General features: G+C 42.3%; 1 protein-coding gene across 5 annotated transcripts in view; it reads right to left on the bottom strand.

Annotated features, from left to right (window-relative positions):
* The window catches only part of PPP2R3C (protein phosphatase 2 regulatory subunit B''gamma), a 31,384-nt gene that overhangs the window by 16,193 nt on the left and 518 nt on the right, over positions 1-14,673 (bottom strand). For 3 of the 5 annotated variants that reach the window (XM_077925944.1, XM_028720741.2, XM_077925949.1), the window contains exons 2-7: positions 10,002-10,129; positions 3,046-3,150; positions 2,829-2,941; positions 1,153-1,250; positions 975-1,045; positions 20-152 (exon numbers count right to left, since the gene is read on the bottom strand). In XM_077925944.1, the coding sequence (XP_077782070.1) occupies positions 20-152; positions 975-1,045; positions 1,153-1,250; positions 2,829-2,941; positions 3,046-3,150; positions 10,002-10,129 (648 nt within the window). Of the gene's footprint in view, positions 1-19; positions 153-974; positions 1,046-1,152; positions 1,251-2,828; positions 2,942-3,045; positions 3,151-4,916; positions 5,794-6,523; positions 7,311-10,001; positions 10,130-14,673 lie in introns of those variants that run through there. The other 2 variants (XM_028720731.2, XM_077925937.1) reach the window with 1 other exon arrangement.

Here is a 14,673-nt window from a genome sequence, read left to right as displayed (position 1 = left end):
CAAAGCAAATTGAACTTACCTGTTCGGAGAGGATCTAAAAAGAAGAAGAATTTCCTGACTGCGGTGCAGACATAGAATGAGTAAAAGGATTTCTCTAAACCATCCAACTGTGGTAATGTGGGGATGAGTTCCAGAATATAATTTTCTAAATCCTGGGAAATGAAACAAGAACATATCTGATTATGGTATAGGTAGGCTTGCCATATTTCAAAAAGTGAAAATCTGGCATAAAGGCTTATTATTATTATTATTATTATTGCAGAGTTGTAGAGCTCTTTTTTTTTTTTACAAAATCTGTTTTTTAATGAAGTTTTTGAGCTACTTTTCAAGAAATTCACCAGAAAATCAACACTTCCAACTGACGAATCCCGTATGTCTGGGAAATTCCGGACATATGGCAGCCCTAGGTATAGGTGTCACCATGACTTGAGCTGCAGCTGTTCACGCTTATCCTGTACTTTACAGTGGTCTGGAATGGACCATTTGTCTCCAGCTGCTTCCTATAGGCGTTGTAAGGATGCAACAAGCAAACACTAGTGAACACTCCAGAAGAACCCGACTCTCTAGCCACCCTTCATGCCACATACCCTTCCTTCCTGATGCTTGTGCATGCTGAGAGGCTTCACTGCCACAAACATAACACAATGCAAGATGCAGGTTGGTTACCAAAGCTTTGTCAAATAATATTCTCCTATCCAGTACAGAGCAGTTAAGATAACCCTTGAACTGTGATTCTTTGGAACTGAGCATCAGATAGACTCATTGAACATCAGGTACTTAATATGCAAACTGCATTAAGCAGAAAAAGACTACTGCACTCTCTCCAAGAAACAACTAAAGGAGAATATTGCTTACCTGAAACATTCTAGTTTGCATACATAACTGTATGTAAATACCAAATACATTCCCACAATTCAAGACATGAAAAAGCACTTCAGTTTATGCAGGCGACATGTTGAACATGCATCACTTACCGATTCCCTGAGGTAACCTTGTCCAGCCACGTCGTATAAACTGAGACCTATTCTCGTTTGGTATAGCCACACTGTGAAACAGATACAGATACATGACAGAATCTGTTTTGAGGCAAAGAAAGCCAAGGGCAAAGTGAAACAAAGTATGATAATACGTTCAAAACAGAAAAAGACCCACCTTTCCTCATCACATAATTGAAAAACTGCATGATAGATATCCTTCCATAGGGATCGTTGTGAAGTAACTTAGCAAAGACTTTAGCTGTGAAGAACTGCCTGTGAAATAGAAAAGAAAACAATTTTGAAGTTCTGCAGAGCCACTGTAAGTCTTCCATAGGTTCAGTCAGTTTCATAATTTACACAATTTCCTGATAATTATGTTGTGGGACTCTGATGTATGTGTGGGTCTTTGGAAGGGAGAGTACCATGATATACCTTGGGTGTGTCATGGAAACATGGGACACAAACAGGAAACCAACCCACTTAAGAAGCTCACAGATTCCACCTACACTGAACAGCAGTTCTGGAAAAAACCTAGTTGGTGCAATTCATTACTGCTTTTCGTTCCTGATCCAAATAGTAATAATTAACCAAAAGCCTAAGCAATGTCTCAGAGCCACATCCTAGTTTGAATGCTAATCTGACGTAAATTCCAGTTCATGAATTACAGTACATGAACTTGCAGCAACCAAGCTCAGCAGCATCCCCCCCCCCCCGCCTGATTCACACCTGATTAGGCCTGATTTACACCTAGAAACAGAAGGCAGATCCTTATGGAAAGCAACTTCCCACACAGTTCCAGAAATGTTCACCACGCAAACAACTACGGGTAAAAGCAACAACAGTGTGGTGAAAAATCTAATGAACCAAGCATGAACCTATTCCACAGGTATGGCTTTCCATGTGGCTGGGTTTGCAATTACCACTGCTGCACTGGGAAGTACTGAAAACCACCGTCAAATTGGGTTTGAGGTTGTGGACTGAATGCCCACATTGTTAGAGCCCCTCAGAAGGTGCTATATCCTGAAGAAATATTATAATAAACTCTGCAAGCATTAAGTCTTGGCAAAATGTATCCTCTTCGATACCTCTCTCATGTCATCTGCTTGATATTTGACTGGCTTGAGCTTTCACCTCAGTTCTGGTAAGAAGCCATGAGTATGCCAAGGATTGCTGTCCTATACTCACTATCAGGATGCTTCTGCCAAACACATAAAAGCACTCTGCTGCCCTACTGCGTACAAGGTCACAGCAAAAAACAACTTAATTTGCTACCTATAATGGTACTTCCCCTCCAACCACTTTACAGCTGCTCAAATGATGTTTTTATCAGAACTTCCTTCTGACAGCCAACAATATATCCTTGCAGAACTATGTGAATTTTACACTGAGGTAGAATATGAGCAAACAGGGATGTAGAAAGGCTTAACTCATTCCTGAGGTACTATTTGCCCACTGCCACCAGTATCAGCACTACTGTTGAACTGGTCCAGTCCATAGGCTCACTAGTCATCAGTCACTGCCACCCCCGGCTCTTATCACTGCTCCCCATAGCTGAATCAGTTGGAAGGCCATGAGGAGAGAACCCTCTCTGAAATCCTGGAGAGCCGCTGCCAGTCAGTGTAGACAATACTTAGCTAGATGGACCAATGAGCTTGGTATAAGGCAGCTTCCTAAGTTCCCGTATGTTCTAACAGCTCTTCTAAAGAGCTGCCTACAAATTTAAAGCAGCACACAAAGGGAGAAATAAAAATTAAGTCGTAACAACCTGCAATTTGAATGTTGACCAAGACAATCCAGAACTCTTAAGCTAAGGGCAGACTAGCCTAAGTCCTGAAAATATAGGCGCCTTACTTGCACTTGGATCCAGCTTTCTCACCAACTTTCAGGAAGCTTTCATAGTTGATCATTGCTTCATCTCCCATCATGGGTGATGTCTGATGCTTGTCCAGCAGAAACCACAAATTCTTAAAAAGGGGGATGGAGGCAAAAAATTAGGGAACTATCGCAAGACAAAATGATCAAGAATTGTTTACCTGAGATTAAGAAACACATTTCCCCCCCCCCTTACTTGCAGTTCTTCATTATCTAGTAGTTCTCTGCTTTTTCTCTGCAAAAAGACTGCTCTGGATTCTTCTCTTAGTTTCTGTAATAAAATTTCATCTTCTGCTGGCAGCTAAAGAAAGAAAGAAATGAATGTTATTTGTAGTGTGGTACAACTCTACTGACCAGAACCCAGGCTGGGCAATTACAGTAAAAAATTGCATGCAAACATGGTTCATGGCCACAACAGAAATTAGTCGACTTTTCTTCAATATGCAAAGGTGGCAAAGAAAAACAGTAGATTGATGTGTATGTCAGCTGTCTCAACTATTTTTAAATTGTCTGCATGTTGGCATAGCAATAGTGAATTCAAACTCCCAAGTCTAATATGTGCCTAATATAGCTTGTATATAAACACATGATTATACAAGTTATTAAAGCTTGACAACAATATGCAAGGTCCCACCACAACAAAATGAAGCAAGCCTGCAAAATAGAACCAGTCCTTTTCACATCCTTTTGAAAACTCAAAACTACAATGTATAGCTCAAAACTGATTATATCCATGCTACAGGAATTATTGCATGAAGTCACTTTATTTGTAGGTTTGTTTTCTCTTCTTTTGACAAGTAGACGTGTCAAAATGGACAGGGTAAATCTGATTTCCTGAACTACCCATCTCCACTCCATAACCAATGTAGCTTGTAGCAGGCAGTGGCTAAGAGGCAACAATGAAAAGAGGTTCTTCTCTTGCCAGAAGGTCAGGTGTGTGTCTCCTTCCCATTCCACCATCCTCTGAAGAAACCTCAGTAAGAGAAGGCACAGTTCTGCCACATAAGATTGTAAGAAACAGCCTTATTCGGAGTCAGATCACTGGTCCATGCTGGCTGGGGCTGATAGAAGTTGTAGTCCAACTACAATGGGAGGTCATCAGATCAGGGGAGATTATTCTAAGGAGCCCCAGTTAGTCCATCTGATTTGACAAGGGCAGGGCAACCACTGTTCAGAAGCCTGTCGCCCCTGCACCTTTGAAAATACAGTATGGAAGTCACTTTATGTTAAGAACTCTCAATTTTTATCCCACCTTGTGTACAGTAGGAGATGGACCTCCCTCCGGCTGAGTTGCTCCAGCATACCAAGGCAGGGGGGGGGGGCAAGGATAATTAAAGACCAAATGCCTGGTTATAGAGGGAAGTTTTTTCCTGATGCCTAAAGACATACAAATGGTACCAGGTGAGCTTCCCTGGGAACAGCATTCCACAAACAGGAGGTCATCCCTGAGACTTCTCATGCAGGGGTCCACAAAAAAGGGCCTAAGATTAAGTTTGCAGCATCTGGGTTGGTTCATATGGGGAACAGCAATCCTTGAGGTATTGCAGTCCTGAGCCATTTAAGGCTTTATAGGTCAAAAACAGCATTTTACATTGGACCTGGAAACTAACTGGCAGTCAGTGCAGTCAGCTCAGAGTTGGTTTTATATGCTCAACCCTTCCGGCCCCGGTGAACAACCTGACTATTGACTTCTGTACTAGCTGAGGTTTCCAAACCGTCTTCAGAGCCCCACGTATAATGCATTGCAGTAATCTAACTGCAAGGATCTTTGGATTTAGGATTTTAGTCAATTTTACCAGCTTTTATGTAGTAATAAAAAGCTGATCATATTTATGAAGATTTTTGATCAAGAATAGTATGTATTTGCTATTGGACAGTTCAAATAATGCGGCAAATTTAAATGAATTGTAGAATGCCTTGTGTGTAGCTGAATGTGCACATTCACCCCTTCCCATCAATAATCTGAGCCTAACTGCAAACCAGATTCAAACCTCTACTCACATTTGTAAGGCCCATCTATCAGATTTATGTGCACCGTCACCTGACATTAAAGTATATGACAAAATGTTCTGTGAATAAAGAATTTATTGCAGAAACTGAAGGAAAAGAAGAAAATTACAGAATCACTGGAAAGCATACAATAAAAATGACCATCGCTACATAAAGACAAAAAGCAATGCAAGCCGTAACACTGAGTGTATTCAAGTACATTTTAAAAAGTTGAAGAAACCAAAGAGGTTGACAGTCAGTGCAGAAATAAAAGAGGTAGACAGAATGTTGAATAGCACCAGTTTCATGAGCAGACCGTCAAAAGCACTAGCTCAGTCACATGGTGATTACTCTCTGTGGACCTGCTTCCTGGTAGCACCACCACGTCTCCTTGGTCTCCCTCTCCTCCCCCTTGAAGGCACCCCGAGCACCCATGGGCCTGGAAGAGATGCTTGCACTTCAGTTGCTCTGGGCGTGTAGCCTTCTTGGTGTGATCGAGAAGGGCCAGGACTCTCCCCCCGGGCAGGCACAGGAGTGGTTTCTGTGGGGAAAGATCTTGCTGCTGAAAAGAAATCTATAAAATTGTGTCTAAGGAGATTGAGCTCTTGGCGGAATCGAACTATCTCGGCATCAGTTCTGTTTGTGTCCAGGATCCGTTGAGTCCTCTGCTGTTGCCACTCTTCCTGGCGAGCCCGGAGCTCAGCTTCAGCAGCCTGACGCTGTTCTCGCCTTGCCAGTCGCATCTCCCGGATGAGGCTGTTCTGAAATGAGCGCTGCTGTTCAAGGAACAGTCGGAATGTTGTGTCCATGGCCTCTCTTCCAGCTCTTATCTCCTCCAGCAGGCGGTCTATGGTTTCCTCCCTGGCCCGGCGTCTTCTAGCCCTCATCTGTGCCACCCTGTCCATGGCTGGCACTGGTTGCCTGAGTGCTGCCTCTGGGTCACCTGTTGGTCTCCCTGTTTTGGGGGGGAAAGAAAACAAACACACACAAATGATGAAGAAGCAAGAGTAAGAGCACATGAACACAGTTACTGTAAACAAAACAGAAATTAGGAGGGAAGGAGTTCAAGGAGAGGGAACTTTCTGCTATCATTTCACTACCTCCAACTGGGTATGTTAGCAAAATAATTTATATTTATGGTTAGCAAATAAGAGGTCAGAAAAAGGAATGCTTTTAGTGGTAATGTCATTGGTAATATGTCTAGCCAGTCTTTGTAATTGGGACCCCTTCTCTGGTAACAACAATAGGTTGATTGATGGCAATAGAATATCCCACTATGATTTCATGTTTGCAAGCCAAAATAGTTTCAGTGACAGTTGAAACAAAAGTCCAGAGTGCAGGTGAATTTTGTAACCGCCTTCTTCAATCCATGATAAAGGATTCCTTTAGAAAGAGAAGCAGAAGCTTCATCCAGCAAAACCTTGGGCCTGTCAGCAGAAATTAGGTTAAGGACATGACCAATTTGAGGACACTTTACTATGGAAGTGAAATTAACTACGTGGAAGAGCTGAGGAGGAATTTCAGAGACAACTCTAGCCATCACCAAATATAGTAACATGATGAACCCTCCTCTCTTTCCATGCATTGTTAGATTAAAAGCCTGAAGCAAAGAGAAATAGAAGCTTAATTACAGCAGTGGGTATTCTTTCAGAGAGAAATGTGGACAAATGATTAAAAAGACTCACCTATGAGTACTTTGTCCTGGACTCCTGCTTTTAACCTCTGTTCTGAATTGCAACTGGTTGGCAATAGTTGTGGAGCCTGAGCAGAAGCTGACCTGGCAGGCATTAGGGTGTCTGGTTCTTGGAAAGCGGATGGTAGTTCTTCTTCCAAGGCAGATGCAGTTGCCACTGTGCTGGAGGAAGATGAAGAAACAGGCTGCAGGGGCAGCTGAAAGGAAGCAACCTCTTCAAGTTCAGATTCCACCTTAATCTTCAGCACCTCCTGGAGGGGCTGTGTGGCATCACTGAGTCCTTCAAAGGTTGCTTCCATCTCAGAGTCCTCTTCCACCTTCCAGGAAGTTTCTGGTATAGGTTGCCAGGAAGGCCCTGGTTGAACTGTGGTAGTGGAAGGCTGGAGTCTCACAGCCTGACTCACTGAAGAGGGGCCAGTTTCTGTTTCTCCTCCACAGATCTCATCCAGCTCCCTGAAGAAGCGACAGCGAACTGGCGTGGCCCCTGCCTTGCCCATAGCATCCTTTGCCTTGCGATATGCTTTGCGAAGATCTCGGATCCGGTTGTTGCACTGGATTCGCGTGCGTAGGAATCCCTCCTCAGCCATCTTCTTGGCTAGGACAGCATACAAATCACTGTTGGTGGGCATGTTCTGAACCCGGCGCTGGATCAGCAAGGTATTCCAGTGACCCAATAGGACTCTGGTCTCCTCATCTGTCCAGGTGGGGCCACGAGGGGCCCGACCAGATGATTTGGATTTGCCTTGCAGTTCTCCCTCCATAACAGTTGGGAATGGTTCCTGGAGAAAAAAGGCAAAGTGGTCTCTGCAGACTGAGTCCAGGGCAGAGATCTGCACTGTGTGTCTGTGCCTGCAGGCCTCAAACAGCTCTGTGCTGCAAAGTCACTTCCAAAAGAAGGGACAGCAGAGGAGAAGAGGACTCTCCCAAGTACTTGTCATGCTAGATGCAATGAACAGAGGGCAGAATCCCCAAGAGAATGGTTAGCACATGAATGTTTTGGACAGGGTTTTACAAAACCCAAGAATTTGGGGTAACAAATCTCTCAGTCTTCCTCAAATACAAGAACAGGGTTTCCCCCTACACCAAGGTAGGCTTCTTTCCCCCGCACTTGATGTACCAAGAAGCATGAGACAAGAAACCACAGGATAAACTGTCCAAAAATGTAACATGAGACAAGTCCCTGCCAAACAGGACAGATGCTTCCAGCATACCAATCTATCTGAATAGATGTTCAACAGCATTCAATTGAAGAAAAAGAGGTGCAGACATTTGCACAACAGAGCAACATTGCAATCTTTGAAATACACTTGTGCTCCCTCCCCGTTGTCCTTCTGCCGACAGGTGAAGACTTGCTTGTTCCAATAGGCTTTTGGGAACTGACTGCTTTTAATGAAAGGGCTGGTGCCATGCTGTTTTTATTGTAATTACTGGCATGGTTTTAACAGATTTTATATATGTGCAATTATATCAATGTTTAATTGCTTCTAATGATTGTTTTTTCTGTTTTTAATGGCTCTTAATTTTACCTGGAAGCCACCTTGAATCCCATTTTATATATGTGTATAGTTTTAATTCTATCAATGTTTAATTGCTTTTAATGATTGGTTTTTTCCGTTTTCAATGGTTCTTAATTTTATCTAGAAGCTTCCTTGAGTCCCATCAGGGAAAAAGCTGGGGTATAAAGATAAAGATGATAAAGCCTCTCCTCATCCAAGAGGGGAGGTGTTGTGGGTGGGACGCGATTTCTGTGTCACGCAGGGGGCATTACGCCCCCTGCCCCACTCACCTGGCTGGCGCACCACACCCACAGGTAAGCGCCTAATCGGGCGGCTTGGAGGGGGCGTGGTTTGCAGTTTAACTTACTGCTGTGCTAGCCATTCCGCCTCATTTTCCACCTTCTCGTTGTGAGCACTGGGGATGGAAAACTGATGCTGAAGCCTCCCTCATCAACAGTGCCAGGTTACAATCCTACACCTACAGTATTTCCCTGAGAGTGAGCAACAGAGAAACTCAATCGGACTTCCTTCTGAGCAGATATGCATAGAATTGCAGTGTTAACTTCACAAACTCTCATGAGTATTGTTTGTAAGAAAGACCTTCTAAGGGAAAATTGGAAACCTGTGGTGGACGCACCACCATTGGACATTTTTATGCAGATGTTGGATGGTCATGTGTCATGGATGCGTTAGTTGAGATTCCTGCACTGCAGGGGGTTGGACTAGATCCCTTGAGGTCCTACAATTCTATGATTCTATGTTCCCTCTTTCAGTAAGAAAAAAATAGCATGCAAAACATATACAGTGACAAAAGGTCTGATTATAAGAATGACACAGCAATGTAAATAATATTCTATTTGGTTGAACATTAACATGATTTAGTGGTCATAATTACACATTTATTCTGGAAATATCTGAAGTAGTATTGGTGGGAAACTTGATTTAAATTAATGATTTAAAGTGGCCTTTTATTGCTTATTTAAATCACACTGATTTAAAAGGCCACTTTAAATCATGTATTTTAATCAATCCACCCTGTTGAACACATAATGCAAAATGTTTAAAGCTTACTGGTGAAACTTTTAACAGGCCCTCTTTACACCACAAACCTGTAAGAAGCAGCTGCACTCATCAGCGAATTCACTTGGACAAGTAGTAGAGGATTAGTGTCCCACCCCCCATCCAGACACGGTATAGATAGACAAAAACTGTAATGCATTATCTCCGTTTACTAAGACTGCAGTATTATTCAGAATGGGTCTGGATAGCTAAAATAACATTAGCTGCCATGTATACCTGCTTGTTTGCTAATACCACTGGGGGTGGGGTGGGAGCTCTACTGGTGGTACTGCTGTTAGTTAAGCCATGATATGAAGCAAACAGAGGGGGTTCCGTTTCTGTAATGGTGCCCGCTCTATGGAACTTGATCCCCTTTGAAATAAGGCAGGCACTGACTCTGATGAGCTTTTGATACCTGCTTGAGACCTATAAGCTTACCTAGGCATTTGATGGTTACTAATTTCCACCTTTGAATAGGACACATTGCTGGCTACAGCTGATAGAATTTTACAGTGGTTTCATTTTTTAATATTATTCTACCTTACTGATTTATTATTTTTTTTGCAAACTGCTCTGAGATTACTCAGATGGAAGAAGTGTGTGTGTGTGTGTGTGTGTGTGTGTGTGTAAGAATTAATTATTTGGAGTAGAATCTATGAGTCAGCCACAGAAAATCTTAGTTATGGAAATCTGTTTTAAACAACACTTTTGTGCAAAACAAAATAGAGTAGGATTCCTCTCCTTGGTTATCTAGGCTATTTGTGTCAATGGACTTTGTAGTGAAAGGAACCAATTAATGTGTGTGCTTAATTCCCTTTGGTAATATGAAACTAGCAAATTGATTCCACAAAACAAAGGTAAACACTTTCCCCCTTTTAAACTGGAGAGCAAATAAGCACTGAAAACCATACTTACCCTATAATAAAATCGTGGTATGCTCATATAGGATGTACTGGCATTTTTCCTCCCTCCTTTCCATTCCAGGTAGTATTTTGTAAACAGCTCCATCTCTTCATCCTTCAGCTCTTGATCACTCCTTTTAGCTAGTTAATGTAATATGGGATGCATTACATTTCATAGCAAAACGTACTTCCATATGCAAAATATTTATTTCTGCTTTTGTATAATAATGCCAGAGACTTGCAGCCAAATGATTTGTCAAATACCTGTTTGAAACACACACACAAGCAAACACTCTGGCTTCTCTGCCCAATATTCTCTCAGTCTCCAAAGCAACGTTGGCTGCAAAATCCCTTCCTGCTAAGAGCATACAACAGCTCCCATGAAAGCTTTGCCTCCCAGAGTGACTTTTCACTTTGTCCATATAAGCTTTAGTAATTATTAAAAAGCTATTGTTGAGCTCTTTCCCAGAGCTGTTAGAATGTTCTACTACATCACAACAGCTGTGCTAACAGATTGAGAAGGGTTGCAGGTTTTAGGGCAGAACAACATATTATTTCTATTTACTTGTAACAGAAGTCTGATGGATGCTTTGAGACACACATATACCGTATTTGTAACTCTACAGGTAGAAAAAAACATGTCATGGTGAGTGGTTTAGCCAGTGGAAGGGGAAATTAAGAATCTCCTCTCAGAGCTATTTTCCTCCTCTCAGAGCAATTTATAAATGGTTTTTTCTATAAATTGTGTCCACATGTAGTTCAGTCCCTCGTCAATTTTAGAATTCCAGTGTCAATCTTGCATAATATTTTATGCATTTTAGTAGCAACCTCTCTTAGCCATTTAACATAGAGAAATGCAATCCTTACAGTCCCATAAGGAGAGGAACACTGAAGGCCTTTTCTAGCCTCTTAAAAGGGAGCTGAGATAGCATAATGAATCAGTGTTTGAAACTGGGATAGAAAAGCTAGGAGCCAAATGGCTTCTGGGACCTGGGTTGTGGGCGCCAAAACAGAATGTCTAGTCACCACGGGGCAGGGGGCTCGGCAACACTTTTTATTTATTATTTTGATAAGCATGAACTAATATACAATTCACATAAGTGACACACTGTTAATATCACATTTTTAGAAGAAATTGTTAATACACATTTAATTTGGTGTTTACAATAAAAATACTGGTATTGTACTTCAGTTTTCAAAATACTCTACTCATTATTGTTAAACTCCTTAACATTTTGTCTGTCCTTAACATATACTTTGAGGCTTCAAAGCACATACATTTCAGTAAACCTTGAGTGTCAGCCAGGCACAAAAAATGGCATCCACTTTTTGAGGTGCTCGCAAATGTGCCTGGTGCCCTGCTTGCAAATGGTGATCAACTTTTGAGGTTACCTGGTTCTGTATTCTGCCACCCTTGGAGGTGCAGTTGGAGGGAACACAAGAGTAGGGCTTTGCAGCTGCAGCAGATTATGAAATTCCCTCTTCTGACTTTTGGGTGGGTATGCTTTTAATGTGTTTGGAGTTCTTTAATCTCCTGATGTGGCACTATAGTTTTTCAATTGACTCAATGCTCTTCCCCTGTCGCTGTTGTGTCTGTTTTTATCTCCTCCCTCTTTTTTATTTTATTTGTGTTTTAATTGGAGATCTGCCTTGGCGGCCTCAAAGGTGGGGCAAAACTTTTCAGAAATAAAAGGAAAATCCTAGCCTCATGTACCATGCATTGCAGGGGATTGGCCTACATGACCCATTCTGTCAACTCTAAATTTTATGATTCTACCATCCATTTTAGGAAACAGCAAAAATACATTTTGTTGTAGATCAGTTCAATTTTTTATTTTTTTTACAATATCTGATACAATAAATCATCTAACATAAATAAGTAAATATAGAATAGGAAAGCACTCAAGTGTGACAATCCCTAATGGTCATGTAATCAAAGCCATTACATGGAAGGAAATATCAGCTGTGGGTACCATTCACTGGCTCTACCAGATTGAGATGGACTAGGAAAGTACTTTCCCTGGGGACATGGAATTCTAAAGTTCTCAAAAAAGTTACTAATCTGCTTCACCCAAACAATCCTCTGAAAGGCTTTCCGTTCTGATTCAAAGAGTACTGTATATCTCACACAGCCTGGTGAGCTAGTCTAAACATAGGGCCCAAGACAATGTAATGGCGTAAGCAACTGCTTTTGGTAAAGACAATACAAATGCTTGTAACGGGGTAAAGATAAAGGTACCCCTGACCTTTAGGTCCAGTTGCAGATGACTCTGGGATTGCGTGCTCATCTCGCTCTCTAGGCCAAGGGAGCCGGTGTTTGTCTACAGACAGCTTCCGGGTCATGTGGCCAGCATGACTAAGCCGCTTCTGGCAAACCAGAACAGCGCACGGAAACGCTGTTTACCTTCCCTATTTATCTACTTGCACTTGACGTGCTTTTGAACTGCTAGGTGGGCAGGATCTGGGACCAAACAATGGGAGCTCACCCTGTCGCAGGGATTCGAACTGCCAACCTTCCGATCGGCAAGCCCTAGGCTCTGTGGTTTAGAACCTTATTTGGCCAGAGGGCTGCCCAAAGGGTTGACTGACCTTCTGAGAGCTATGTGACAGTGATGGGCATTGCAAAATGAACACTCACTAAGAATGCAAGAATAGTCATGCTGGATCTGTCAAAATACCTATCTCATCCTCTTCTCACAGTGGCCAATCAGAAGTCTATAGTAAGCCTACAAGCAGAACAAGAGGCAATAGTACTCTCCCACTTGTGGTTCCCAGCATACTGCCTCAATGTGTGTATGCACACACTCACTGCACATAGAGACCACCACATCCTCAGAGAGGTGGGCTAACACATTCAGACATACAGTGGTACCTCGCAAGACGAATGCCTCGCAAGACGAATGCCTCGCAAGACGAAAGGGTTTTTGGTTTTTTGAGTTGCTTCGCAAGACGAATTTCCCTATGGGCTTGCTTTGCAAGACGAAAACCTCTTGCAAGTTTGTTTCCTTTTTCTTAAAACCGTTAATACCCAGGGTGCATTGCTTGAAGAGGTGCAGTTACACGCGGTGTGGTAGCCTTTTTTGAGGTTTTTGAAGACTTTGGTATTTTTGAAGCTTTTCCAAAACTTCTTTTGAAACCGTGCTTCGCAAGACGAAAAATTTGCAAGACAAAAAAACTTGCAGAACGAATTAATTTCGTCTTGCGAGGCACCACTGTACACTCCACCCTTCAGGTGGGCAAACACATTCAGACATACACCCCACCCTTCAGCCGATCAACAGAGGAGCAAGGCTGGGGATTCCTCTCCATCTTGTTTCCTCAGTGTTAAGACATTTTAGCAATGGCACCACATCAGAACGAGAAGAGATGCCTTTGAAAGGAAAGCAGTAGACAGGAGGACGAGAAAAGGCACACATTTTTGTTGCCTGATTTCGGCAGAGGGCTGGTGGACCACAGAAAGCTTTGTATGTTAGATGTGGCCTGAAGGCTTGCCACTTCTGGCCTATAATGTCACCATTATAATTCCTCATCATTGGAGGGAAAGTGATGACTGTATGGGTGTCATAGGTAACTGCAGTTATTTATCAATGTCACATAATACAGTTACAGGTAGGTAGCCGTGTTGGTCTGCCGCAGTTGAAACAAAATAAAAAAATTCCTTCCAGTAGCACCTTAGAGACCAACTAAGTTTGTTATTGGTATGAGCTTTCGTGTGCATTCTGATGCACACGAAAGCTCATACCAATAACAAACTTAGTTGGTCTCTAAGGTGCTACTGGAAGGAATTTTTTTATTTTGTTTCGACATAATACAGTAGCAACTATCTAAGAGCCACTCTAGAACCATGTTGGATTTGAAGACTGAGTCAAGCTCCCATCAATGATGTCCTGTCACAATCTTAATTCCCAATATGTAATACTGGGTCCGAAACAAGAAGACGTTAAAGCAAAAAAATATGAACTGCAACAGAAAATCATTATGGCCTAATAGTAACTGTGAAAAATTATTCTATGCATTAAAAATCATCATGCTAAGAGTAGGCTTGTTTCCTCCACACATGCCTGTGGATTGAACAGGAATTTTAACTTGAATTATGGATTGTAAACGCAAACCCAATGACAGTGTAGCATACTAATAGAAACAAAAAACTGCTTGGTCTACAACAGTGTTTCCTAAACCTGGGTATCCAGCCAAATGCATAACCAGGATTTTTTTTTGGGGGGGGGGGAGGATTTGTTGGGGGGGGGGCAAAACCGACACAACTGGTCAGTTAGTTACGGTAAGTATTCTTGGCTATGCACATGTAGCCAGCTGTTCTTGGACTACAACTCCCACCATCCTTAGCTAGCAGAAGCAGTGGTCAGGGATGATGGGAATTGTAGTCCAAAAAAACTCCCAAAAAAACACAACCCCTGGTCAAGAATGACTATGTAGCAAGATGCTGTCTTCCATTGGCAGGTAAAGTTAGTTAATACAGATGGGGTCCAATGTGGTGTAATTGGCATTGTGCTGGACTTGGACAAGAGACACCTGATTTCAAATCACTTGTGAAGCTCTGCCGGTGAAACGGGGAAAGTCATTACCTATCTCAACTTCACACCTTAAGAAGAGGCTTGTTGTGAAGAATGAGAGAAACCCATGGAAGGTGGCCTGACCTCCTTGAATGAGGGTTACGACAGAGGTAC

This window comes from Podarcis muralis, chromosome 1 (assembly GCF_964188315.1).
Source record: "Podarcis muralis chromosome 1, rPodMur119.hap1.1, whole genome shotgun sequence".
NCBI classification, from domain to species: Eukaryota; Metazoa; Chordata; class Lepidosauria; order Squamata; family Lacertidae; genus Podarcis; species Podarcis muralis.
This window is presented reverse-complemented; position numbering and strand designations above follow the sequence as displayed.